The 27,942-nt window shown below is 37.4% G+C and overlaps 2 protein-coding genes across 2 annotated transcripts; one reads left to right on the plus strand and one right to left on the minus strand.

Annotated features, from left to right (window-relative positions):
- Window positions 1-8,368: 8,368 nt before the first annotated feature.
- Window positions 8,369-19,345, plus strand: LOC112185534 (aspartyl protease family protein 1). The gene is made up of 10 exons (XM_024323798.2): window positions 8,369-9,392; window positions 9,497-9,632; window positions 17,032-17,267; window positions 17,412-17,636; window positions 17,763-17,898; window positions 17,999-18,072; window positions 18,156-18,237; window positions 18,318-18,381; window positions 18,884-18,955; window positions 19,040-19,345. Exons 1-10 carry the CDS (start codon window positions 9,016-9,018, stop codon window positions 19,126-19,128), a joined length of 1,491 nt encoding a protein of 496 aa, XP_024179566.2. The 5' UTR covers window positions 8,369-9,015; the 3' UTR covers window positions 19,129-19,345.
- A 673-nt stretch (window positions 19,346-20,018) lies between these two features.
- LOC112188812 (pre-rRNA-processing protein esf1) lies at window positions 20,019-24,949 on the minus strand. The gene is made up of 7 exons (XM_024328023.2): window positions 24,326-24,949; window positions 24,162-24,236; window positions 23,733-23,968; window positions 23,490-23,652; window positions 23,186-23,311; window positions 20,711-21,426; window positions 20,019-20,503 (listed from the first exon to the last, which is right to left on the minus strand). Exons 1-7 carry the CDS (start codon window positions 24,884-24,886, stop codon window positions 20,239-20,241), a joined length of 2,142 nt encoding a protein of 713 aa, XP_024183791.1. The 5' UTR covers window positions 24,887-24,949; the 3' UTR covers window positions 20,019-20,238.
- Between the last annotated feature and the right edge of the window lie 2,993 nt (window positions 24,950-27,942).

Here is a 27,942-nt window from a genome sequence, read left to right on the forward strand (position 1 = left end):
CCAACAATCATGTTCAATGATACACTAAGGTCTCGTTTGGTTCACGTAAGGGAAATCAATTCTCTTGTCTTTTCCATGGGGATGAGAAACTAAAATTCTTGTTGGGTTTCATTTCCTATGTTTGGTAAAGCAGGGGAAACTTTCAGGAAAGACCATTTGATTTCCCTTCGGGTGTTTGGTTGGTATAGGAACCGAAAGCAAAAATATAACAATGTTTCAATAATACCTTTGTATTTAAAAATAAAAATAACATCATGAAAATTCAAAAGTACACCAATTTTGACAATAGCACATTTGAGTAAGGATATTGTAGTCCAAAATTTGCATAATAAATGATGGGAAAGGAGAAGGAAAAATCAATCCCATGGGGTCTGAAAGGAATGATCTTCCCACCTATTTTTCCCCTCTATCAGGAAATACTTCCAAAGTTTGTGTCTTCCAAATAAAGGAAATGAATGGCTTTCATTTCCTGATTCCTCAAATCCTAGAACCAAACATGGTCTAAAAGTTAGGGTGGCGGGAACATAATTCGGCGCCAATGAAATTAAAGATTTTTTAGAAAATGTTGGATCATAATTCATATATATATATATATATATATATATATACACATATTTGTACCCTAAAATATGGAAATTACTTGTTCTAAAGTCCAATTTAATGTTGACTAATCCAATTCCATTATTCTCCTAATCTTGTACTTTTGCTTAACGTTTGTCTTTATTTATATATATTTAGGGGGCGGATCCGTGACCACTTAAAATATAGTTAAGATTATACTCTAATTCTAGACCATTAGATCATATAACAACTAATGGTTCAGATTAAACAATATTTTTATCGGTTTTTATTTTTAATAAATGCATATTCTAAAATACAAAAGTAGATGATTATACTTTTTCCTTTTTCTTACTCCTTCATTTACTGCAGGAAAAACCCATTTTGGAATACCAAATCAAATGACATTATCTATTTAGTCACTTTCTTTTCTAACCTCATTAATTTTAAGGTATCAATTGGAAAACTATTTAGAATTTTTCATATAACATAGAGTAAATTTTGTTTAGAGGTTGAGAAAAAAAATTCTTCATTTGTTGATTCTACTCCTTAGGTGAGTTGCATATCAATCAAAATGCAAAAAAAAAAAAAAAAAAAAAAAAAAAATCAGTTTTATTTTCTCAATTAATTTTTTCCCTGCAACAAATGAATTTAGAGAATAAGAGAAACAAGAAAGTAATTTGAGGGAATGGATCCTGTAATTATTGAGCATTTTTTAAGTTGTCTGTAATAATGAATTTGGAGGAGAATAGGAAAGAAATTACTGGCTGGTTATTTGATTAGATATGTAATAAAATATATTATTTTAAAAATAAATAACACATTTTGTTTAATTTGAACCATTAGTTGTTATATGATCTAATGGTCTAGAATCAGAGTATAATCTTAACTATAATTTAGGTAGCCACGGATCCGCCCCCATATATTTATTATGATTTACTTATCATGCTAGGAAATGATGGAGAAGCATGGAAATGCACTAAAAAGTCAACCTTAACACATTTTCTCAGTCCGGCTAGGAAAAAGCGAGTTAGACAAGAAAGGAGGGTCGGCAGCTTGATCAAACGAACTTCAAATGAGTTGAAACTTTCTAGAACCATTCTAGACATTCTAAGAATCATTTCTTATGAGAGTGAAAGAGTTAGTTCGGAGTGGAAGGCCTTTAAAAGATCGGTCCAAACTTCTGACTAAAAGATGAAAAAGGCAAAACCGGACCTATAAGGATTCCGGCAGAATTTCCGGCTAAACCACGGTGAACTAAGCTCTGAAATTTTACCATGATGATCTACATTTATCGAGGAACATTTGGTATGAAGAAGTCGAAGGCCAATTCCAAAGCCTCGGTGGAGATTCAATTGAATGAAGCTTCAGAAGCAGAAAATGAATCATAGTTGAATAAGTGTAACTTGGTCGAGAATCCATTTTGGACGGATTTGTTGTGCATTTTTGAAAGGGTTATGTTGCTGCAATTCTCAAGTAGAGTTCTAGAAGAATCCTACAAGATTATGACAAGATCAATCCATCATATTATCATTTGGATAATAGGCATGGTGCATAGGGTTCTCTCCATGCTTGTCATTGACTTTGGTGACCCATAACCACCCCAACACTCTTTAATTTCATGTTTCTCATGCATAATAAAGAGAGCTAGCTGCTCCTCTCTTCTCCTAAGTCATCTTTTTCTACTCTACACTTTAATAGCTCATCATTATTTCCATCTTTTTACTTCATCTCTTCCATACCCTTTTTCCTTATTTTTATGATCTATTACCACTCTCATACTCCACCTCCATTCTTCTTACAATGCTTGAGCTGCTATCTTTTCTTCTATTCATTATTTTACTTCTCTATCTCTTCTCTATATAAGCATCCATTTTAAACCATCACCCATTCCACCCCATTACATCTTTTTTCTCTCTATCTCCACAACAAAACCTCCATCTCCACCTCCCAAAATCCAAACCCATAATATTCGTACTCCCTTTACTACTCCATCTCCTCTATCACCACCACCACAACTACCATCTTCCAATAAACTATATCACCACCACCATAAACTCCATCACTACCACTCAAAATTAGCCAAAGAAACATCATATCTTTATCACCATTCCATTCATCATCAACATCAACAAGTTCATAATCCATTCATTCCCCCATCAAGGAGGATCTAAGGGCATTAAAGGAGGAAAACCATGGAGGAGCTAGTCATCAATTTGTCAAGTTTCAACTAGTTCATTCTTTCCTTAACTCTTTAATTTACTTTGATGTATATTATAAATTTGATGTTAATTTGTATGATTATGAGTGAGTAGTTACTTTGTTGGGGCTAGGGTTGAAAGCCCTAGCCAATCTTGTATGGATTGATGCTATAATATGATGTGATGCAATTTTCTTTAACATGCCTACATGCTAGTTCAAGAGTTGAATGCATATGCTTAGACCTTACCACTTTGAGTATGTGTGTTTGCCATATCATGATATAATTAATGTTTAGAAATTGGTAACCTTTGAATGTTAAAGCATGAAAGCACACTAGGTGTGCATGTAGGGGTTGTGAGTTACAATCACTTAGAGATAAGCTTGGCTGGTTTGCATGATTTCTTCATCTCCAAATTTTATGCACTTAGGGTAATGCACTAGATACCTAACCGGATTGAAATGCATGACTTAAGTAATTAAGTATTACACCCGAAAGGGGTTGCTTGATATCACAATAGGAGCATGTCCCTTGTCATACCCGAGAGGGATGCAATGAGAGAAATTGGTTAATTAATTTAGCATCATTCATATAGAAATGCATCAATACTTGCGAGAGAGGTTAGTGGTAGACAATCTAAATCCTAACTTTCATCCATTTGATCACTAATTTAGTTTAGAGTAATTTAGTTTACATTTAGTTTTGAGCATCTAGTTGTTTTCAATTCAAAACTATCTTCAAAAACCAAAATCAAATCACTACTCCATCTTGCACATACTCACCATGAGCTTAGATTTCTTGTGAATTTAGGTTTGTGATTGTACATTTGCATATTCTAGCTCTTCTTAGGTTCACACCCTAGCTAGTGAAAGGAATCCAATCCTCGTGAGTTCGACAACCTTTCTTAAATCCCTATACTATTACTTGTATCCATTATACTTGAGGGTGGCTATTTGGCTAACATAAAAAAATATTAGCTTCCTCCAGCATCCTATATAAGATCCTATCGATAATTACCAAATAAAGAAAATAGAAAAAATTAAGTAGAACAATGCAACTATTGTGGATATTGGATCTTTATTGACCTCTTAATTAGCAGAAACAAACTGAATTTGTGTTGTCATGGTTACTCATTCATGTTGAAGGTATCTATAATTCACACAATGCATGCACTTATGTCTCCTATTTTCACAAAAGTGGTATGACATCAATTAACACCCACATTTACCCCTGCCTAGATGAGCTAGGAGCTCAATTGGCTCTTGCTATTGCATATAAATAGCGTGCTGCAATTCCAATCACGCCATATTTTGGGCTCATCACATACCTGCCTTACTGGAGTTATCAGTCGCTCATTTAGTTACTTTCACTAATTAGTTTCCTTTGTGTAAATTGGTTGTCCATGTCGCGCGATGTGTATGGATTACACAATAAAAAACACATTGAATAATGAAAATTCCAACTTCAAGATATAAAAGGAAAAGTAAGAAGGCCTGTCCTTGAATGACCTGGTGGCTCTTTCAGGTAAACCAACCTCAACAATCCAACTGCAGTTATTTATATTTCATATTTCTCATTCCTCTAAGAAAGTAAGAAGTGAAGAGTAACTTTTGACACATCTGCACGATCAGGGCGCACTCTAGGGCTCTCCCGGTGCTCATCTTTCCAAAACAGAAAACGCAACTTCAATGCACTCTTAAACCTCGTTTGATTTGTGAAAAGAAAATTAACTCTTTTATCGAAATTAAATTTCCCGCAAACTTCCCTTTCAGGTGTTTGGTAACATAAAAAAAGTCATCTTGTTAAAAAAATTAAATGCAATACAATAGTAGAAAGAGAGTAATAGATGCAAGAAAAGAATAGGAAATGAAAATAAGAGAGAGATTCTTAGGTAGCGCAGGTGTGTCACGTGGGGATATGCCCAGCCAATTGGTGTCTATGCAGAGGGGTGGTTTGGATATTTCAGTTTAATTAAGCATGAGTAGTTTTGGATTACAATTAAAAACAGAGAAACATGACCGGTTGGGCATACCAGCCACGTGGCACGTCTGCCCTAGCTACCTAAAAATTTCTTAAAATGAACAACTTTCTCCAATATTTTTGCCACTCCTTAGAAAGTGTTTCATTTATTTTTTCTATATCCCAAACACATAAAATGATTGATTTTCCTTCCCCAAAACTCCAATTCCATGAACCAAAGGAGGCCTTAGTTTATACATATTCCATCACCTTTGTTTCAGTCCAAGTAAGAGAAACAAATTGTTAACGATTTTCAAAAATATCTGGTTCTAGTGTAGATAACATCAATATTAGACCCGCTCTTTTGACACAATGCCATAACACATCTAAGATTTTCTGGTTGAAAGAAAACCCCCAGTGGGAAAAAGAATATGAGTGCAATATCATACGATTTTCTAATTCAAGAAAACGTACCAAGATTACAGCTTCATCTTCTATTGTATTTTTTACTGCCCTCAGACCATCGCGAACAGCATCCTTAATCTAGGCAAATTGTATGGTCATTAGGCCCTACACCTCTAAAAGTGAAAATAAGAATTAAACTACCACATGACTTGCCGATGGCAATAAATTATGTGTATCATGTAAGCATTACCATGAAAGGGATGCAAGATAGATATTGAAACATGGATAGAACAAAATTGTATATAGAATTTTAGGTTTCACGAGTCTATTTTCTTTTCTTTGTTCTTGGAGGGAGTCCCTTCAATGTTGGTTTTTCTTTGTATGGGGTAAGGGTTCGTATCTTTCCCTTGACATGATATATTCTTCTTCTTTGTAGAAAAACATGTTCCTCGAGTTGTCAAGGTTTGCCAAAGAAAAAAAAAACAGACAATAATTTTAGTTAGATCAATAACAATTTTATATTGATTGATTTCTCACAAATAATATGCTAGGATGATGATTCAAAAAATGATCTATTTTCATTTCAATAATGAAACTATGTTGTGGCCCTGTGGGTTTAGGGTCAACCTTGGCTAGTAGGCTGATGGGATGCAATTTGCAGATGATGGGATGCAATTTGCAGAAAGAACAAATGAACAGAGAAAATGAAAAGGAAAGGAAATTTAATATTACTTCATTTCTTCGATGCCAATGAAATGGCTTGGTCCACAGTACATAAGCAATTGAAATAACAAACAGACAAGATAGAGCTAGCTGTCATGATAAGGATTACAAAACATCAACTCTGGTGACTCATAAGCTGTGGTCCTGGGCAGGGTTATAAATGAGCCACGTTGCTCATGATAATGCCAAGGATGGGTTAATCTCATCAAGTGCCCCCCCCCTAGAATAAAGCCTGTCCTCAGGCGCTAAAACTGGGGAAGTTTGCTGCCATGACATGTGCTTCTTCCCATGTGGCGTCCTCCACTGGTAAGCCCTTCCATTGCACAAGCCAAGTAGTCACTGCACGTTTCTTCTTTCGGATGATCCCCATATCCAGAACCTTGAGAGGCTGCCAATGGATTTCTCCGTGACAATCAAACTGTGGCAGTGTCGTGGAAATGGGAATGGAATCACCAATGCGTTTCTTGAGCAATGAGACATGGAATGTCGGGTGTATCTTGGAGTGAGCTGGTAAGTTCAATCTATAGGCAACCTTGCCAACTCTTGCAGCGACTTGAAAGGGACCATAATAGCGAGGGGAAAGTTTATGTGTAGGCCTTTTGATCAACGACTTTTGGCGATATGGATGTAACTTCAAAAACACCCAATCCCCTACAGTGAATTCTCTCTCTGTTCTATTTTGATCACTGTGCTGCTTCATTCTGTTTTGCGCAGTTGCCATGTGACCCTTGAGGTCTTTCAACAGTTGATCTCTAGCTTGCAAGGAAGTGTCCACTGCATGCACCTTACTTGAGCCAGGCAAGTATGTGGAAAGCGAAGGAGGAGGGCGACCATATAGCGCCTGAAATGGTGACATCTTTATGGTTGAATGGTAAGTGGTATTATTCCACCATTCAGCCCAATGCAGTAAGGAGCTCCAAGAAGATGGTTTGTCAGAGACAAAGCAGCGCAAGTAGGGCTTCTAATTCCTCTTTCTGTGAGTGGGCGTACCGATAAGGTCGCACGTTCACTGGACCTGCTTGAGGAAGAAGTGTAATCTGATGGTCAATATCTCTAACAGGAGGAAGGCCCGCTGGTGGTTGAAACAAGTCCTGAAATCGGTCCAAAAGGAGCTGGACACAACTTGGTAATGGGTCATTGGGCTCGAGTTTGGGCTGCTCGATCAACTGTGTAACTGAGTCCAAATGGTCTGCTGGAAGGAGAGCTAGAAGTTCTTGATTGCTGGAGGCAGTTGGTGTCTGTGTAATCCCTCGTAGTGTATGCAGAGTGCCATTAGCTATAAAGATCATAACCTTTTCAGCGAAGTGCCAACCAATGAAGCCTAAACTATCTAGCCATTTTGCCCCCAATACCAAGTCACAACCGACTACCGGAAGAAGGAGGAAATCGCCGGCAAAAGTGTACGATTATATCTGTACCTGCACGTTGTGTACTGTTCCAGCTGGGCGGAGATCATGGCCCGAGGCAGAGGTGAATTGAAGCGGGGAATCATGGTAGATTGGGAGACCCAACCGATGCGCAATTGCCGGGTTAAGGAAGTTGGAAGCAGAGCCGCAATCAATGAAAATCCGGATTGGGGTGTTGAGGATAAGGCCCTCCATACGCATCACTGCTCCAATGGTTGAGTCTGTGATAGCGTGAAGGGGAATGATGTCTTCCTGATCAGTGGAGGAGGTCTCTAAGGCTGTAACAGCATCAAAAAATTCCGGCGACTCATCGGTGAGGACTGGCAGCGGCGACTCCATGATGGCCAGAAACGGTTTCTTACAGACATGGCCCTTAGAATACGGCTCGTCACAGGTATAGCAGAGTCCTCGATCTCGTCGATCCCTTTGCTCAGCTGGGCTCCATTTTCGGAATGGACCAGCGGGTCTACCGGTCGATACAAAGTTGGAATTGGGTAGCTGTGGGGAGCTAGAAATAGAGCTAGCAGGAGGTTGTGGACGTTGAACCAAGGAGGCGACCACCGTGTTTTGCAAGGCTGCAAACTGGGCAGACATTCGATTTTGAAAGGTTTCGAAGGAGTGGTGAAGGTCCTCATTCTGATTTTGGAGGAAGTCTATGGTGTTTTGAAAGTTGAGGGCTTGGGTATCGGATGCGTTGGAGGACGAAGAGGGTTGAGCTAACGCGGGGGGTGGTGGGTTGACGAGGGCGGAGGAGAAGGGGACGGATGGGGTGGGATTTTGCAGGCCACGGGTCATGGCTTTGATACCAGATGATGGGATGCAATTTGCAGAAAGAACAAATGAACAGAGAAAATGAAAAGGAAAGGAAATTTAATATTACTTCATTTCTTCGATGCCAATGAAATGGCTTGGTCCACAGTACATAAGCAATTGAAATAACAAACAGACAAGATAGAGCTAGCTGTCATGATAAGGATTACAAAACATCAACTCTGGTGACTCATAAGCTGTGGTCCTGGGCAGGGTTATAAATGAGCCACGTTGCTCATGATAATGCCAAGGATGGGTTAATCTCATCATAGGCCCAGCAGGTCGTTGCCTCCACGCCTGGGGCCCCTGATTTTTGTAGACTTCCCTTATTGGCTTATTCGACTTCTTGAAAGGCTAGGGTTGTGGTACAAAATTCAATGGGCCACCAGATTCTTGTGGGTTGGTTATGAAGAGTTAATTGGGCTTGCCAGTCATAGATATAACTCATATAAGTCATCATCTTCATCTAATCGTTGTTATTTTTTTTGTTTGGTCTGACATCTTCATCTCATCAGATATGTGTAATTCACGCTTCTTGAACCAAAAAAATGTCCAGGTCTCCTTAACTCCTTTGGTCGTCTGGTGAATAGTTAGGGCGCAAAGAATACGTAAGTTGATTTCCAAATCCATTAATCACTCACAAACGTCCAGCCAGCCCAATTCTTTATTAGAGATCTGACTCCCGCCATGTGCTGCAAATTTCGGAAGCCATTAACCAAGTCTCACCGTGTCTCCCTTCTATTGGCGCATTGTTTTTCTCCAGTAGACTACGTGAAAATGAGGGATCCCCTTCAGTCCTTCACCCGCGAGTACGACTAACAGTGACCAAACTTAACAGTCATGCATCTCACTGTCTCTGATCAACGGTGACTTGACTTCGGAATATTCAATACGCGTAATGCCGCCCAATCCTGGAATCCCCGGAGCCAAATCAGCCAATCCCTTCACACATGCATGCATATATATAAAACAAGACCCACGTTTCAAAGTCGGATTATTCCAGACACTTCCTCTGAAGCCATGGCCTCCTGGACTTCCAGAGCTCCTAGTAGCAACTCTACTCTCTTGCCTTTTTTACTGGTTTTCGTATTGGGTTTGGCTTGTCGGAGCTGTAACGGGTTTGGGACGTTCGGGATTCCTTTCCACCACCGGTCCTCGGATCCCGTAACCGGAATTCTCGGCTACGATGAGCTCCCGCAAAAGGGGAGTCCTGAATATTACACTGCCATGACTCACCGGGACCGGTTGATCCGAGGCCGCCACCTCGGCGAAACGACGCCGCTTACTTTCGTTTACGGCAACGATACTTACCGGATTGCCGCTTTTGGACAGTATGAGCCTTTCACCAAGTTTTTTGATGACTTTCTGTGCACTATGTTGTGTTAGAAATTTATAAAGATTAAATCTTTGTTTCGGTCTTGGTGTGAAATTTCAGCTTGCATTATGCGAATGTTTCTGTTGGGACTCCAAGGACTTCGTATCTTGTGGCTTTGGATACTGGCAGTGATTTATTGTGGTTGCCGTGTGATTGTATCAGTTGTGTGAAGGGAGTTAATACATCAGATGGAGAGGTAATATTGCTTAAAAGCACTTCCAACAGTTTTCTTATATTTTTATTTTTCTTTATTTTAAGAAAAAATTGAATTTTTTTGCTCTAACGCCTCTAACAGATTCCATGTAACTAACTGTATTTTAGGATAGTGAGGAAAGAGAAAACAAAATTTTTTAAATTTAAGGAATAATTATAGAGATTTTAGAGATGGTTGTAAATTCGTTAAAAACCTAGCCGCAACGACTAGGGTTGAGAGAAACTTGGATTTTCCCTTGTTTTCTTTGCAAATTCTTCTTCGTTATCGGAGATTATGGTGGACCGAGGTCTTCTTTTCCTTCTTCTCTTCCTGGCCTGCCTGGGCAGTGAGGCATCTATTGTTTTTGGTTTTACTGATGGTGATCCTTTGGTCTTTTGGAACGAGACTTGGGCCGGCGGTGCGACGACGGTAGGCCTCCAATGTAGCGGGGCTTTGTGTCCACGCAGGCGTTCGCGGTGATCCAAATCCGACTGCAATCGAGATTGGTGTTGGAGATGGGTTCTTGGTTCTTGGCCTGTCGGCTGTGATGGTAGGTGGGGATGTGATTCAGATAAGGACGGTGTCGAGAGGTGATGTTGGAGGTGTTATTCCGGGTTTGGGCGATGGCAACGGGACCTGGAGAGGGTGCGAAGGTGATGTTTAGATTAGTTCTGGTGGTAGCAATGTTGTGAGAGTTAGATCTAAAGACTATAACATGGTGGTGGCCTTTGCTGGTAGAGGTTAGTGGTCTTTTCGTGACTGTGGCCGAGATTGCGTTGATCGGGCGCCAGCTTTTGGAGCTACCTGGATCTCTGAGGTAGACGACGGTGGTGTAGCTCCAGGATGGAGAGACAGAAGGTGTGGCGGTGGTTGTGATGATGGAGATGGCGGCCTGGCTGCTGGTGGAAGGTAAGTTAGAGGCGGTAGACTAGAGGACGAGGTGCCCAATTGCTTAGGTGCTCTCAGCAATTTCAATTGGGACTGGGGTTCAAACTAGGGATGGTGATGGGGAGGGTAGGGTAAGGGGATTAAATTACTATCCTCATACCCGACAACCCGCCCCAATCTCCGTAATAAGATATTGGGGATTCCCCGTCCCCATCTCCAGTGGGGATAACGTTCCCGTACCCGCCCCAATCTCCGTTAACAATATTACTAATTTATTATATAAAAATTTATACAAATAATTATTAATTGTAAAATATGAAGTTAAAATCAAACATCAAAATGAAATAAATTTTTTATTTCAATCAAGGAAAATTGACATGTTGATAAAGATTTTTTATTAAAAGAATTTTTTTTTTTTGAACATATTTATTAACAGAATAATATCAAAAATATATATATATGATAAATAATATATATATATATATATATATATTTCAGATAATTCTTATTGGGTGGGTATGGGTATGGGGATCAAAATACCATCCCCGCCCCGTACCCGATTTCATAATTCGAATACTGGGGATCCCCATCCCCGTTACCCGAATTTCTCCCCGTTAGGGTCGACTACCCGATGGGTACCCTACTCGATGGGGATTTTTGTCATCCCTAGTTCAAACCTTAGGGTTTGGACCTTGGGCTGGGCTTTTGTGAGTTAGGGTCCAGTTTTTGAATATGCATTTTGTTGTTTCTTCTTCTTTTAATTCCTTTTTGTTGGTATTGGGTGATTGACATCTCCCTGATTCCTTTCCCAAAAAGTAAATGATAAAGGAATCAGCGGGTTACCAGGTTTGAGATATCTTGCCAAAGATGTTCACTTCACTTGTGCCCTTTTGATTACTCATGATTGATGTCAAATAGTTTTTTATGTGCTTCATTGTTCCGTAAAAAAGTATAATTGTTTAGGTAATAGCATTTTTGTCAGCCCCATGAGAGTAGGTCATTATGTATGATTTCACTGATCAATAAAAGAGTTTACAAGATTCTTTAAAAAAAAAAAATTAGACTGTTATATAATTCAACTAGGAATAATATAGGACTCCCTCTACAGTAACAAATATTCATTTATCGATAAAAAAATAAATTATTCATTTATTAGTAGGAAAATGCCTGAGATACCAAATATTTATATCAAAATTGAGTACCAAATGATGTGGCATACAACACTTCATCAATATCATTCCATAAATTTCAATGACATGGATTTATTTATTTTCAATTTAAAAACAGAATGTTTTTGAGAAAATATTTTGTATATTATCAAAACCCTAATGTTTTACAAAAATCAAAGCAATTACAAATATAATTACACTGCTTCTCGTGAAGAGCAGCCAATATTATTCGTTAATTAGCTTCATCTTGCTTAAATGGGGAAAAAGATGAAGAATAAAACAGATAGAGAGACCAATATTGATTCTTATCTAATTCTTTATTTGAAGTCTATTATCCACCAGCATTCTCAATTTATGGACAAGCTAGTTGATCTCATCCCTGCTCAGTTCTGTTTATCCAATGACGACCGGAATAAGCCATGGTTTCAAGGCCTCATAAACCTACAAAAGCTTTAGGTAAGAAAGAAATAAAGAAAACTCGTAGAGATCGATTCAAAACTCAAACATCAAAGACCCAGTTATAATCTTTCATGTGGGAATTGTTTTTTTTTTTTCTAATATATATTTTGATCTGGGTATCAAGGTTGCAGAGAGCCAGATTGCTATAACAACTCCATCTATTCATTTTCTAAATTAATTTGGTATTTTGTTTAATTGTGACTTTTATTTAATATAAGTTTTCTTAATTCTTAAAAAAAAAAAACATGAAATTTATTTTATATCCAACAAGGAAATCCATGTCAACATTTAAATTGATGATATGGCATGTGCCATGTCATTTGGTAAGTAATTTTGGTACAAAGTTTTGGGATTCCTAGCACTACTCTTATTAATAATATAATAAAAGAAATTTTAAATACACCCCTTCAATTACTTAATGCACATCCCTGATATTTGTTTGTCTCAATTTTTCATCAAACTTTCATCTATGCCCCTCCTCATTAAATAAATGAATGAGAAAAACTTAAGAAAAAAAATAGGTTGACTATGTATTATAAATTTTTATTTAATACATTCTTTTTTGTTTTATTGTGGTATTAATTTTGGCACATATCAATATGGTAATTACTAATTACCCTTCTTTCTCACATAAGTGAGGTTGATATATCACTAGAAGATTGAATAACTTAACTTTCTTATTTTTATTGTTTTTCAAGTTGAAAAACTTGATGCCTCTAAGATTTTGAAATATTCAATATATGTTAATATCTTCGTGATCGATATAGTCATAGTCAATATTAAAATCGCTAAAGAATGAGCCATGGTGGTTGTTTTGCAAACAAAGTGATTGATCATGATGTATTCATGTATCTAAGGTATATTTAATGGTTTTATAACTTCTTTCAATATGTTTCAATCAATTTGAATTTTTTTTTTGATATGTCCAACCAATTTGGGTGCTTGCTAATTCTTCATATTGACTACAATTATTATATTTGTCATTGATGTTCACCTATGATCTTGAAGAGACGTCGATTGTATTATGAAGACGAGGAGAACATTTAACCTAAGAAAATATTTAATTAATATTTGATATATAAAGTATTTAATTCTTATTTTATTTTTGTGGACTCTTCTTTTGTTTGTTTTTATTTATTTATTAATGAGGAGGGGTATAGATCATCATATAGGGGGTGTGCATTAAGTAATTTGGGATGGAAAAATGCGGATTCAAATTTGCTCACCACTTTTATTTTGTGGTGATATCACCATCCTATTAAAACTTGCCACATCATATATAATTAATTGAATACTTAAAATATAATTTTTTAATAAAACATCATGATAAACTATAATTATGTTTTATAACACGTGGCAGTTTTGTATTGAGTGGTGGTATCACCACTAAAGTATTGGTGGTGAGCAAATTTGAATCCGAAAAATGCTTGGGATCCCAAATATTTTTACCAAAATTGAGTCCCAAATGATGTGGCAGTTGCCATGTAATCATTTTCATCCCAATAGTTTCTGACATGTCCAATTTCTTTTTTATTAATTTCTTTTCATTTGAAAAAGGAAAAAAAAAAAACTCCGGTATTTTTATCTTCAATGTTCAAATTTAGGGTTCTAGCTACCCGAACATTGATTCATGAATCCAACCTAAGAGCACGTTCATCTTTTCTCAATTTAATAACATTTATATATGTTGCACAAAAATGGAACCCACCTCAACTAGAGATGAGCAAGTTCTTTTCCTAGATGCTTGATCTTTGAAGAGGTAGTTTTGCATCTCTTGCCCATCAATTTTCTACCTAAAGATGTTTAGAATTTTTTAGTTCTTCAATTAGAGAATGAGCATATTGGGAAGATAAGATCTATGGAACCAATTAGAATGTCATTTTCAATATTAATTGCTACAAGAGAATTGTCTTCGATTCTAGGGTTTGAAAAGAGAGAAAACAATGGCCTGCACATGAAAGAAACTTGTTGCGTTTATGATCTTCAGTTTTTTCCCTGAAAATAGATGAAAATAATAGGCACAGAGTGAAAATAATAAAGCAAGTTGGAAATTATCAAGTTAAGGTCATTATGTGGCAGTTGACACATCACTTGCCACATCATTTGAGATCAAATTTGGGTAAATATATTTGGGGTATGTAGCATCACTATTTGGGATGTGTATATAAACTTCTCATATAATAACCCTTTTAAAGTAATAAATTTTTGCGTTGCAATTTAGTTTTTTATTGACTATATAGGATAAAACAAGAGAGAGATGTTTTTTCTCTAACTTTCGCAAGAGCGTTATCTCGATGGCGGCTAGGCTTGGCTGGTGGCGATCTTGCACCTGCGATCAAGAACGGTGGTCATCTCTCCTCTCTTCTCTTCCTCAGGGGTGACAACGAGCGTGCTCAACTTCTCTCCGTGTTTGTAGGGTGCAGCCTCTTTGCTCTGGCTACATTTGCGGTCGATAATAGTAGGGATTGCGATATGGTGGCTGATCCGCTCTTGGATCGGCTTCAGGTCTTTGGTCCTCAGATTGGAATGCCCGAAGGAGGTTTGCTTCTCGGGGCAGCATGTTTGTCTGCACCCAGAGGTGTTGGGATGGCCGAAGAAGATGATGGAGCTTGGTTAAATCCAAGCAAGCTAGTTCGGGGCTTTTCCACTATTGGTGGCAGAGCTTTAAGTGATACAAGCTAGTCGTGGGGTTCTTCTCTTGACAACAGTAATGTTGACGACTGTTGGGTCACATTTTTGGCATAAGTCCATTGATTTTGGAGGCTGGAGTCCTGGAGGCTTTGGATGTGGCGACCAATGTAAAGGTGGCAGTGGCGACGGAAACCAAGGTGGCAGCAGCGGTGAGGTGGCGGTAGCTTCCTTATGGTTTGTGTTGACTGTTTCTCTTAGGCATGGTCTGTTAGGGTTTCCCATATTTGGGCTTTTTGGTTTCCATGGTGGATCTTGGGCTTTAGGTGGGCTTGGTTGTTTTGTGCTCACAAATCTCTAAATTTTTTTTTTTTTACTTTAGTTTTGGGCCTTTACTCTTTTAAACAAAAGAATGATGGGTCTATCTTTTTCTCTTTTTGAGTAGGGAAGATCGACAAGAAACTTGTAGCCTTGTAGGTAGTTTTATTTGATTTCGGGGTTATTTAGTTTCTTATTTTTTGCGCTTAATCAAAAAAGGTGGTGTGCTAGGGGTATGCTCAGTAGTATACTCGTGTTAGGGGTGTGCTAGGGTTGTGTGCTATATGTAATAGTTTCTACTGACGGCCCTATGGGCAAATCATTATTGTACTACTTGCTAAAATGCTTAAAGAGATTGACCTTTTCAAATAAAATAAAAAAAGTAAAAAAGGTAATAATTTTTCGTTATCCCATCATTATTTATTGAGCTAATTTCATTTTACCTCCCTAACATTTACATGTTAAATCAATTGTGGCATTGCACTTTTAATTTCGTCACATGTACCCCTGTGCTCTCTAATTTAATCAATCATATCCAATAATTCATTTTTTTGTCAAGTATTTTGTAAATTGAAAATGTGGCTCTAATGGGGCCCCTTATATGATGACGATTTACTAATGTGGCATGCAAAATTATATCATATGTGACTACAATTTCAAAATACATCACACAATAGTTGACAAAAAAGCCAAGGTTAGATAAGATTGATTGAAATTAGTAAGTACAGGTGCACACGTGATGAAATTAAAAGTGCAGGGGTACAAATAATTTAGGGGTGTAAAGATCAGAGAGGTAAAATGAAATTTGCCCTTATTCATTTATAAAGATTTTATTGTATGTCATTACTTATTCTGTGAAATATTGTAGTACGTAGAGTAAGTTTGAAAAGCTCTAGATTTATCCTTGTAGCATAGTAGTTTATCCGTGTTGAATGAATCAACTACTGGCATGCTTCAAGCAGGGGCGGCCCTGAGGGTGTGCAGGTAGTGCCGCCACACAAGGCCTCCGAAAATTGGAGGCCTCCGACTTTGAGTTTCGAGTATATATAGGTATAAATGAATATAATTAATTTAGTTCCCCATCCATGCATAGAATCTTGTGTAGTCTAGTTGGTAGGCTGGCCAAGGCGCGCGCGGGTTATTATATCCTTGTCACACAGGTTCGAATCTCATACTTCAATTTTTAATCTTCTTTTCTCTTCCTTTTAAAAAAAAAAAAAAAAAAAAAAAAACCTTCTGTGTCCCTGATTTGTTTTGTCTTTTGTCTTTTTCTTTTTAAATCTTCCTTTAATTTTTTCTTTTTTCTTCCTTTTCTTTCACTCTCGGTGTCTCTGATTTTCTTTTTCTTCTCTCTTTTTCTTTGTCTTTTTTTTACATCTCAGGGTTTAGGATTTTCTTTTTCCTTTTGTTAGTAGATTTTTTTTTCGTGTCAGCAAATCAGATTTTTTTTTTCCTTTTGTTACTAGGTTTATTAACCTTATATAAGAGCCATTATTTGAAACTTTCTTAGTTATTTTGATTAGTTGTTTGAGAATAATTTTTATATTATTTAATGATCTTGTCATAACATATTTTTATTGTACCCATTCTTTTTTTTTTCTTTTTTTTTTTAAATCATTATGCAATGAACATAAGACCTCTGTCAAATTTTCGCACTAGGTCTCTAAATTCTCAGGACCGGCCCTGGCTTCAGGTTGTGAGCTTCTAGATCATAAAGGAATGTTGTCATAAATGTACTCAAACTTTAAAGGGTAGCAAAATTACCTTGTTCTCTTGGAACGCTTCAGGTTGTGTGGTTGTGTTGTTCATCAAAATTTTCTGAGTGCGTGGGAAAAATACACCATCCGGATGGATCAACATTGTTTGTGGCTCAGTGCATTTGATCTTCGAGGGGATCGGTAGGAAACAAGTTCTGATGGTGTATTTGTCTTTACATGCAGGTGGTGGATTTTGACATCTACAGCCCTAATAAATCAACAACAAGCAAAAAGGTTCCTTGCAACAGCACATATTGCGAACAACAACAGCTGTGCTCTTCACCAAGTAGTGATTGTCCTTATTTTATTAACTATCTTTCTGCTAGCACTTCATCTTCTGGAATCGTAGTAGAGGACGTTTTGCACTTGACTACTGATGATGCTAAACTAAAAGGTGTCGAGGCGCCGATAGCCTTTGGGTAAGTAATTCTCTCATTTCTTCCCTAACTTTTTGTAATCGAGCATGCAGTGTTGCTACTGACTACTGAGTATATATATTCCTAGACATTTCAGTTTAAACTGGTTTAGGGAACTTCTGATGTTGATGCTCTACTCTATTGCAGGTGTGGTAGGTATCAGACTGGTACATTTTTAAGTGGGGCAGCTCCCAATGGTTTATTAGGGCTTGGTATGGATGGTGTATCCATTCCTAGCATGTTAGCAAAACAGGGGCTTGCTTCAGATTCTTTTTCCATGTGTTTTGGAATTGATGGAGGTGGGAGAATTAGATTTGGTGATAATGGAAGTGTAGGCCAACCAGAAACACCATTCTATGTCAGAGATATCCAGTAAGTGGTTAACTTAGATGTGCATATGCAGATGACAGGTGTACATACTTTGGAATTTTTTTTTTTACTTTAATAGTTTAATATGATCAAAATTTTACAAACCTTCTGCTCTTGAACTTGTACCAGTCCAACTTACAACATTACGGTTACTCAAATAGCCGTTGGAAAAAGTGTTGCTGATCTTGAATTCTATGCAATTTGGGACTCTGGTACCTCATTTACGTACCTAAATGATCCAGCTTACACCCAGATTTCTAAGAGTGTAAGTAGTTTAATTCTGTGTTTCATAAATACAATCTTGAGTTTCTGGTTTATCATATGTGTATGTTTATCATCTAAGTAATGTTATTGTCTTTTTTCAGTTCAACAGCGCCATCAATGATAAGCGGGCTACAAATAATTCTGATCTTCCTTTTGAATATTGTTATACGGTCAGGTAATTCTATCAGAAGACAATCTTTGTTTGCAATTTTTATCTTTCAAATTAACCTCCAGGCACTTACTTAACTTTATGTGCAGTCCAAATCAAACGTTGAATTTGACAATGAAAGGCGGAAAGCATTATAATGTTATTGATCCACTTGTACTTCTTTCTGAGAGGGTAATTTTCATCTACTTTTAGCATTTCCAAATACTGCTTTTGCATCATGTCATGCTAAACTTTACTATTCTGATCCCCAGGAAGGAAATATACTGCTCTATTGTCTGGGCGTTGTCAAAAGTGATGATGTAAATATCATTGGACGTGAGTATCTCTTTCTAACACTTTGCTGATCTCACAATTCTTTTTTTGATGCTCTTCTGTCATTCTGGATGTTTTATTTTTTATACCAATAATGCTCCCTGAATTATACTACCGAGATATTGTACTTTGCCGCGGCCTCTGTGAGTTCTTTGTTGATTGATTAACTGCATGATGTTTATGATTCTATGAAGATCATGCAATAATTGGTTTTAGAGTTGGATTCTAGTCTACTACTAGAAAAACTCATCAACTTCAAGTAGCAGGTAACAAGTTCAAGAATGATCCTTTTCTGTATCCAAAATCGTACTCAACATATGTAATTCTGAGAAACAACAAACCTTGATTAGGAAACTGCTTGATGACAATCCTTATAACCAGGTTTTACAGACATGTACCGGGGTTGATTTGTACCCGCCTTATAATCATCACAGACAGTCAAATGTATTTGTTCATGTTTTCATCTATTGTAGCCTACAATGAAAATTTACTGATCTTCATGCAGAAAACTTCATGACCGGTTACCGTATAATATTTGATCGCGAGAAGCTGGTACTGGGTTGGACAGAGTCAGATTGTAAGTCTTACTTCCATCCTTTACATAAACATCTCCGCAAAATATTTTCTTTGTGTCATTATTGAGATGTTTTCCTTCTTTCAGGTTACAATGATGAGGAAACCTCAACTGTTCCCATCAGTCCATCCGAATCTCCTTCCTCATCCAAATGTCCGGCCGCATCCCCAACTTGAAAGAGTTTTATTTATGTTGGTTTTTTGTTTTATTTTCATTCGAATAATTGTAGAAGTTCCATTCTACAAGGAGTTGGTTTGTATTGACTAATTCTCTAGGAGAATCCCTTGAGTCTCGGAGTTGTTAGACATGGGATTAGTCGTTGCTATTTTCTGCTATGTTTGTTGTTGTACTTGCTATTTAGGCACGTCAATAAAATCAGTACTTTGAATTCAACAATCTTCTTCGCTAGTATGCTGTTTAGTCAAGTTCGAATTATAACACCACGGTCTATCCAGAAGCGACAGTTAACACCACTTCTAAAATACCATCAGCCCCATCACCAAGTGATTCACCCAAATTGAACTCTTTTACTTGTGCACTCATCATGGTTCCTTCTGCAATTTTTGCCATTATTTAATTATTCTTTCTGGGTGCCAGAGGTTTTCTCGACCCTGTATTATATGTATTCCTAATCATAGGCATTTCTTCCAGGTAAATTACTCAGGAAATTGACTTCCAATTTTTGGTATACAAAACTGATGTCAGCGCGGGGTTGTACAGTTTTCTTCTATCACAGAAATGAAAGTAGATGACTTGGTTTCTTCTTCTAATAACATACGTATCATTTTCAACATACATTTTGGGCTTGGGGTTTGGTTGTTGGGGCATCGCTAATTATGTTGGGCCGGATCTCACCAATACTAGACAAACTATATTTGCCGCAGTGGGTCAAGTGGCTTCTGGGTTTGGTTGTTGGGCCATCTCAACTATATTTGACAAAGAAGTACCGAAACAAACAAGAAAAGGCCGGTAAGCTTACAGAGAAGCATATGGTTGACAAAAATTTCATGATTTCTTACTGAATCTCATAAATAACAGGAGCTACACAGAAATACTTGCCAACAAAGAACTCTAAATGTGATCTTATTGTATCGCATAATAAGGAAAAAGAACCAAAACTGCCTTCAACCAGAAGAATAAAATTTTAAGTTTTGCAAGATAGATTATCATGACTTGACCTAAGCAGGTGTGCTTGATTACTGAATCGTCCAACTTGGAATTCTATTTCTTTGAATGATGCTTCAGGCAATGAAGAGATATGCCCTTGGTTTCAATCGGTTTCATTTTCATCCAACTTTGGCCTTCTTCTTAACTGGTTGTACTAAGGTTCGGGGATCCTGCTCAACTTTTGTTTCCTTTTTACCTTGGAATTGCAAAATTTCCTCTTTCCTTTCGAAGGGCTTGGCTTTCATCTTAATTGATTTGATTAATGAAGATTTCCCTATCTTTGACGAGAAACCCTCGGATTGTACTTTTACTTCCCTTTCTGGCACTTCCTCTGGGCCACCATTCCGTTGTCTCAGTGCTGCCTGCCGGGCATATGTTGCACTCCTGCAAAACCAAAACCACAAGTCTTTGTAACCAATATTTATTGTCTGTGAATGAAAAGTATTACAGCAACTATTGGAGCCATAATTTGATGTCTGGAACCAAAGAAGACCATTGACTTATATATCTTTCAAAATCTTCGCCAAGATCCTGGTATATACAGATAAATAATTGCTTGTCATAATATCAAGTAAAACCGAAGGGAGATACCTTTTGAATTGCGGATCTGTTGGATCCAGAGCAAAGAGGGGTGAGGTGAACATGACAGCAAAGCGTGGATCTTCCAAATCAGCAGTTGGTATATTGTTCTCCTCCGGAACTTCCTTACCCTTCTTTCCCTTTGCCTTTTTACGTTTCAAATTGTAGCCCTTTACACCTTTATCTGCTCCCTTGTCATCAGCAAGTAATAACTCAAGCTCATTTCTACTTGCTTCTGCTTCCTTTTCCATATCTTGGCGCTGCTTTTCTTCTTTGTTACTTTTACTCCGAGACTCCTTTTTACTCTTTTTAACTGAAGGTTCCTCAATGAAGAAATCATCTGGCTCTTCTTTTGCTTCTTGATCAGAATCACTACTCTCATCCTCTGATGAATCATTAGACCTGTTTCTCTTAGCCTTCTTTTTCTCACGTCTTTTTCTGAGATAGGCATCCCAAACTGTTTCTGATTCCCTATCCTTCTTTTCAAGAATGCGCTTGCTTAAATCCTCCAAGCCAGTATTGAAGGTGACCTCCATATCCTGGCCATCCTCTTCACCATCCTCATCTGAACCATCCCCATCTCCAGACTGGATTAAGGCACGGTACATATCTCTTTTCTTACTCTTTTTATCAGGCTTATCCTCTGCATCATCTGCGGCCTCATCCTCGGCCTCATCACTTTCACTCTCATCAGAAGCCAAAAACTCATTCATCTCCATTTCATCAAGCTACAATTAAACCAATATAATCTCAGATATAACCATAATGTCTAACAAAAAATTATGGGAGAATATCACAAATAGTCACTGAACTATGACTCATTCGACACTTTGGTCACTGAACTTTCAAATATATCACTTTAGTCACTCAACTTCAAAAACGTCTTACATATTAGTCATTGCCATTAATCTCTTGTTAACACCGTTAAGACAGAGGACATTTTTGTCAAATCATTAAACATCTATCCATTTAGCCTCTTTTTTTCCATATATTTTTGCTATTTCAGAATCAAATTGGCACGGCCGAGCTGCTTCAAGCTCCACCTAAATTTAACTAATCTCGAATGGGTTTTGCGAGCCTGGACTGACCAATCTAAAGAAATTGATGTTTGCTCTCAGCTCTGAGTTTCCTGTAAGACATTCCAATGAGATTTTGGTCCACTTCGAGTAGTAAATTGCATGTCGAGTTCTGAAATCGGAGACCCGCACAGATTCATTGTAGAGATTATGGTCTCTGGCTTTTCTGGGTTTCAATTCGTTCGGCCGATATGTTCGTTGGGGTTGGGGTTGTTGTAGAGGTGTTGCATTGGAGTGTGGGGATGTTGGGTACTAACAGATTTGGTGTCTTATATGCTGTTGTGCTGATGGTCCTTCACCGAATGAATGGGCTTGAGATTGGCTGAGATTGAAGGCAAACCATTGACGTTGAGGAGGAGAAGAAACATGTGTTGATTGATGGTCTTTTGTAATTATACATTACTGACATTGTTGTTGCTTCTCTGCTAATTGGACCTTGGTCTCTATGTCCTTTGAAATTGATGTGCAGATTAATGAGCTTCTCCATCCAATCATTTTTTTGGATTTTTGGAGAATCAAATGGATGAGCAAAGTGTTAGAAGAGCATTAAATGGATATGGCCAAATGGGTTTCGTGATGAATGATGAACACTAATACTGGATTCAGATTTTTTTTTTTTTTTGGTCGGAGGATTGAAATTGGATCTACTTTCTGGGTTTTGGTTTCTACTTCATCCTTGTTCAGAGCTCCGAGATAGCATTATTTTGAGCATGGATTTGGATTCTTGTTGGACATTTTTGTTGCATGTTTCATTACCTTACAGTTTATAAATAATGACAAAGCAAAACTGGATAGAAGAATGTATTATTCTAATTTTGTTCAATTGTCTTTGAAGAAAGAAGCAAGATGATCAACTGAAACAAATAAGACAGATGATCGATTGAATAGTGAAAAAAGATGTCTCTCAACCCTGTCCTTAATTATTTCTATGGTTTTCAAAATTTCCAATTTTTTTTTATTAATTAGACGAAATTATCCTTGTAGTAATTTATTATTTACGAGTCTTTAACTGACGGAAATAACAGAATGACTAAAATGAAAGATGATGTTTAACTTGAGTGACTAAAGTGATATTTTTGAAAAGTGAGTGACCAAAGTGTCGAATGAGTTAAAATTCAATGACCATTTGTGATATTCTCCCAAAAATTATATATAGCTGATAGTTATTTAGTTGCTCCTTCAATCATATTTGGAAGTCCTAAACTTTTCAATCATATTTGGAAGTCCTAAACTTTTCCAAAAATTATATATAGCTGATAGTTATTTAGTTGCTCCTTCAATCATATTCGGAAGTCCTAAACTTTTCAAATTACTTTAACATAATGTCCATTCAGATAAGTGTAACTAATATGAAATCCACAAGAACTTAAAGAAACTGTAAGCAAGACAACAGCAAATAGTTTCTACTGACCTGATCAGCAGTGAATTTTCGTTTCAAGGTCCTTCGCCCTGGTTCATCCTCATCCCAAGAAATATCAATTTTACTTTGCTGCAGAGCTCTAGTTTGGAAGTCCAAACCAACATAGTTTGAAGGTACCTGAAAAAGCCAAAGACTTTACAATCATTACTATGTTTTATAAGAAAATCCCACTGATATCCTTTTTAATGAAATAATCAGTTTCTACATTACATACTTCTCTTATATGGAGAATATAGAACATAGAACTAGTTGCCCAAACTCTATAATCTTATCGATGAATGATTGAAACATATACCTCCGTTGCAATATCACGGGGTGGATGCTTAATTTCCAATGAATCAGGGATGAATCTTAGATCAAGAGTATTTGATGACCTTTCAAACTCAACTCCATCACAATTTCTGTAAAGGTAATCTGCTGTGGCACTTGAGTCACATTCCACTACAGCATAGTAGTACCTAGTGAAGATGATATATCAGCAACAGATAAATAACATACAAGCTGGAAACCAAAAACCAACACAAGCATGAATAACCACCTCAGCCGGCTTTTCTCATAAGCACGCATTTTCTGATTAATAAGCTCGTCATTGTCATCGTCATCATCACTTTCTTCATCACCTTCCTCATCTTTCTTATCAAATAGCCCAACAGGACCATGAATTTCTTCCTCTTTCATACGCTGAATTCCAAAGTCCGATGGATACACAGCAACAGACTTCATTTCTCCACCTTTCGGAAGAAATGACCTCAACACCACAAACAAGTCAACAGCCTACACGAAACATAGAGCAGCAACACTCAGTTTCCAGTACATCACTCTTAACGGTGGAAGCTTGTAGATACTCTTTTCGTTTTGATAATGAAAATTCATTTCGTATTTGCATAGATTTCAATGCCACAATGTGTCACTTACATAACTAAACGTAATCAAATCAATGCCAAGCTCAGAAATTGAGAGCACGTACCTTAACATACCTCCAATCCAGGTTAACAACAGCAAGCCTGTGAGTTTCCTTCTCAATTTCAGGTATATTTTCGTTCTGTTCATACAATAAACCCAGTAATTACATAAACAAATCACCACTAATCACAACTTAACAAATACAAAGCTTAATAATTTCAACAATACCTGCATTGCCGGCATACCGTCCTCAAAAACCACCTCATCTTCTTCTTCATCATCCGTCCCCGTATCCGTCGTCGTCTCCGATTCGCTTCCGGCCACATCATCCTCCTCCAATTCCTCACTCTCGCTCTCCTCCTCTTCCAGATTCGCCTTCTCTTCTTCCTCCTCACTCTCACTCTCCTCCTCTTCCAAATTCACCTTCTCGGCTTCTTTCTCACTCTCAACCTCTTCGTCGCTCAATTCGTCTTCTTCCTCATCCTCTTTGGTATTCACCTTATCGTACTTGACCTCCTCTTGGTCCTCGTTGGTCTGATAGTAGTGGCGCAGCGCCTCGCCCGGGTCGGCCTTCTTCTTGAGCTTGCCGCGCTTGTCCGACGGAGCCGAGGACGAAGCGAAGCGGGGATCGGTGAACATGGCCTTGAAGCGGTCGTCGATCTCGACCTTGGCCTTGTGCTTCGGAGCATTTTTGAACCGCGGGTCCCAGTGGACGGAGGCGAATCGCGGATCGGTGATGATGTTGTTATCTTCCTTCTTGTTCTTCCTGTTCTTCTTCTTCGACCCCATGGCGTCGTTTCAGGTTTCAGGCGAGGCTGGAGGAGGGCTTAACGTTCTTTCTAGGGTTTTAGGAAAACACTAGGGAACTTAAATGTCAAAAATTTACCCTGGACTTTTCACCGCGAAAAGTTATTACTGGAATTTACCGGGAAAAGTTACCCTCGAAATCTGTTGAGCCCAATCGAGGCCGAAGAAGCTGATTGACGTTTCGGGCGAATCCAAATCCATATAATGCCTCGGGCTCGGGACTAGTGGCCCAAATTGGAAATGTATTTTCTATGATTTTATGGTAATTTTGTGGTTTGCTACTCACCATCTCTCTCACCCTTATCAAGTTGAGGGCATTTTTAACATGAGAATTTAAGGACTTGTTTAGTGTGTTAGTAACTAATTATCAATTATTTGCCAAAACTAATTATCAATTGTATTATTTTCAACAGCATACACATGGGTTGCTGTAAATTATTGACAGTATCACAATTTTTCATGTTTATTATAAATTCATAAATTATTGCTGACACTGGTGATTTTGTTATCCTTCTAATTCCTCCGTAATAATAAACTCACTCATGTAACAGCTTATCAGACATTCAAATCATAGACATACTTAATTTAATTATACATACTCATTATGCATCGTTAGAAATCTATATTCTTTCAAGACTAACTTGACCTTCTCTTTTTATTTATAACTCAATCACATGATTTGAAAGTTGATGCTTTTCTAATTTTCATATATATGTTGCTTCGCTTTATTCACAACACCACATTATTTGATCTATTTACAATTGTGAAACTAGAAGAGGAAGAACATGATGTTTTAAGGGACCAATACCTCTACGTAAACACTATCGATCCAACTTTTACAAATAAACAATATTTCCAAATATCATCTAGATACAGAATTTCTTATAGAATTAATTGCCAATAATTATGTTTAACGCACTGCAGTTTTTTTTTTTTTTTTAAGGGTAACGCACTGCAGTATAGAGATAATGAAATTAGTATTAACTTCAACAAAAAGATTTAGATTCTTCCAATATCCTATTTGAACTCCTATCAATGATTACCAAAAATTATAGAGAAAAGTAGTACTATAGAGGGAATGTGGATCTTGCATCTATAATTCTATATTGACCTCTTAAATAGTAGAAAGAAACTGAATTTTTTTTGTCATGGTTAGTAATCCATGTTGAAGGTATATGTAATTCACAATTTCACACAATGCATGCATATATGCCTCGTATTCTCACAGAAGTGGTGTGTGACATCAATCAACGTCCACATTTGCTCCTGCCTGGATGAGCCAGGAGCTCGATTCTATCTTCTTATTGCATACAGATAGTGTGCCACAATTCCAATCACGCTATATTTTGGTCTCATCACCTACTTGCCTTGCTGGAGTTACTGATGGCTCATTTAGTTATCTCTATTATTTAGTTTTCTACCTGTAAATTAGAGTTGACAATTCCAACACAATTCGATAACACGACTCGAAACCTGTACAATTAAAAAATGGGTCGACCACAGATCAACTCGTCATGAGTCATGACCCTTTTAATAAATGGGTCGGCCGCGGGTCAATTCGCCAACATGAAGTGAACCCGTATTACACACACACACACACACACATATATAACCAGCGTACACTGATACACGAACTTAGGATTGTACAACTTGAAATAGTTTCTTCATCATTATTGGATTTAATTATTCATGAATTATATATAATAATTTATATTCTTCGTCTTCTGGAGTTTTAGTGAATTTAATCAATTCATGCATTTTTTTTTTTGTGAAAAGCGTCGCAATGTTAACTCTTAAACGGATCATTTTGTCCAACACGACCTAACCTAATTATTAGATGGGTTAAGCGGGTTGGAAACATGTAACCCGTTTAATAAGTAAATTGGGTATGAGTTTAAATTTTCAACACGATTATTAAATAGATTGGGTTTGGGTTTGTCTCCTATCACACAACAAATACCTTAGCCCAATATGATCCATCGACAGCCCTACTATAAATTGGTTGTTCGCGTCACGCGATGTGCATGGATTACACAAGAAAAAACACGTTGAATTATGAAAATTCTCACTTCAAGATAGAAAGGAACTTGTTTGCCTCAAAATCGTCTCGGCCCAAATTAGAGTCTGAGGGATTTGAAGTCCAATTGTCCTTCTTGATACGCAGGCATGCCAACTCGCGGCCAATTGGCCAAGCGAGGTTTTGATAAGATTTGCGCTTGATCTGACTTCTTTCAAGTGACTGTGGACCGAGGAAGGAACCGTCTCGGCCGCTGGGTTCTCTTGCCTTTGTTGCAAGGACTTTCGGCGTCTTCACCGATGCTGTTTCTCTTTTTATTTTTTGATATAGGTTGCAGAAAGTAAAGTGCGAAAAGTGAAAGAGCAAGAATCTAAATGCGAATTAATTAAATTGCATGAAATTTAAAGAGACTGAAGAGTAAATTGCAGTAAAGATAAAGTGCGGAAGGTAAAGAAAGCGACAAAAATTAAAGTAGGCTAGAGAAAGAATGAAAAGATTGATATTGTAGAGAATTTGATGTATTGATTTTGAGTTGTGTTGGTCAGGGACCTTTTACAATGACCTAGGAGGGTCGTATTTATACAATCACATAAATAAGGTTTAGGAAATAAATTACAATTAAATTAAATGAATTTCGATCTTAATGACCGAAATTAAGATATGCTCCATATTACTTCATTCCTTAACCGCACTATTACTACTTCCATCTTACGGCGCCATTATATTTGATTTGTTTTAATTTCTGCAATATTGTCTTCAATGCCTTCAAACTCAATAAAATCTCGGCATTAATTATATCAAAGAATAATTGTCGCCGTTATTTCCTTCTCTTCTCATTTCTTCTCCAAAAGTTAATATCTAATAAAATCTCATAAATATGAAATTTATCGAGTATCAACAAGAAAAGCACTATATTTTCCTCATCTATCGGCCAATTGATTTACGGGCCGGTTTACCAAAAATAGGTACAAACATAGCCCCCCTTAGTTCCTTGAGCCTCGGCTTGAGCCGAGTAGTTAAG

The sequence above is a fragment of the Rosa chinensis genome, chromosome 2 (assembly GCF_002994745.2).
Source record: "Rosa chinensis cultivar Old Blush chromosome 2, RchiOBHm-V2, whole genome shotgun sequence".
NCBI lineage: Eukaryota > Viridiplantae > Streptophyta > Magnoliopsida > Rosales > Rosaceae > Rosa > Rosa chinensis.

Coding starts and splice junctions, on each gene's coding strand:
- LOC112185534 (XM_024323798.2), top strand. CDS start 9,016: ATGCATATATATAAAACAAGACCCACGTTTCAAAGTCGGATTATTCCA. Junction 17,268..17,411: donor GAGGCGCCGATAGCCTTTGG/GTAAGTAATTCT, acceptor ACTCTATTGCAG/GTGTGGTAGGTATCAGACTG. Junction 18,073..18,155: donor GAATATTGTTATACGGTCAG/GTAATTCTATCA, acceptor CTTTATGTGCAG/TCCAAATCAAACGTTGAATT.
- LOC112188812 (XM_024328023.2), bottom strand. CDS start 24,886: ATGGGGTCGAAGAAGAAGAACAGGAAGAACAAGAAGGAAGATAACAAC. Junction 24,237..24,325: donor ACGGTATGCCGGCAATGCAG/GTATTGTTGAAA, acceptor TTGTATGAACAG/AACGAAAATATACCTGAAAT. Junction 21,427..23,185: donor GAAAATTCACTGCTGATCAG/GTCAGTAGAAAC, acceptor GTTTAATTGTAG/CTTGATGAAATGGAGATGAA.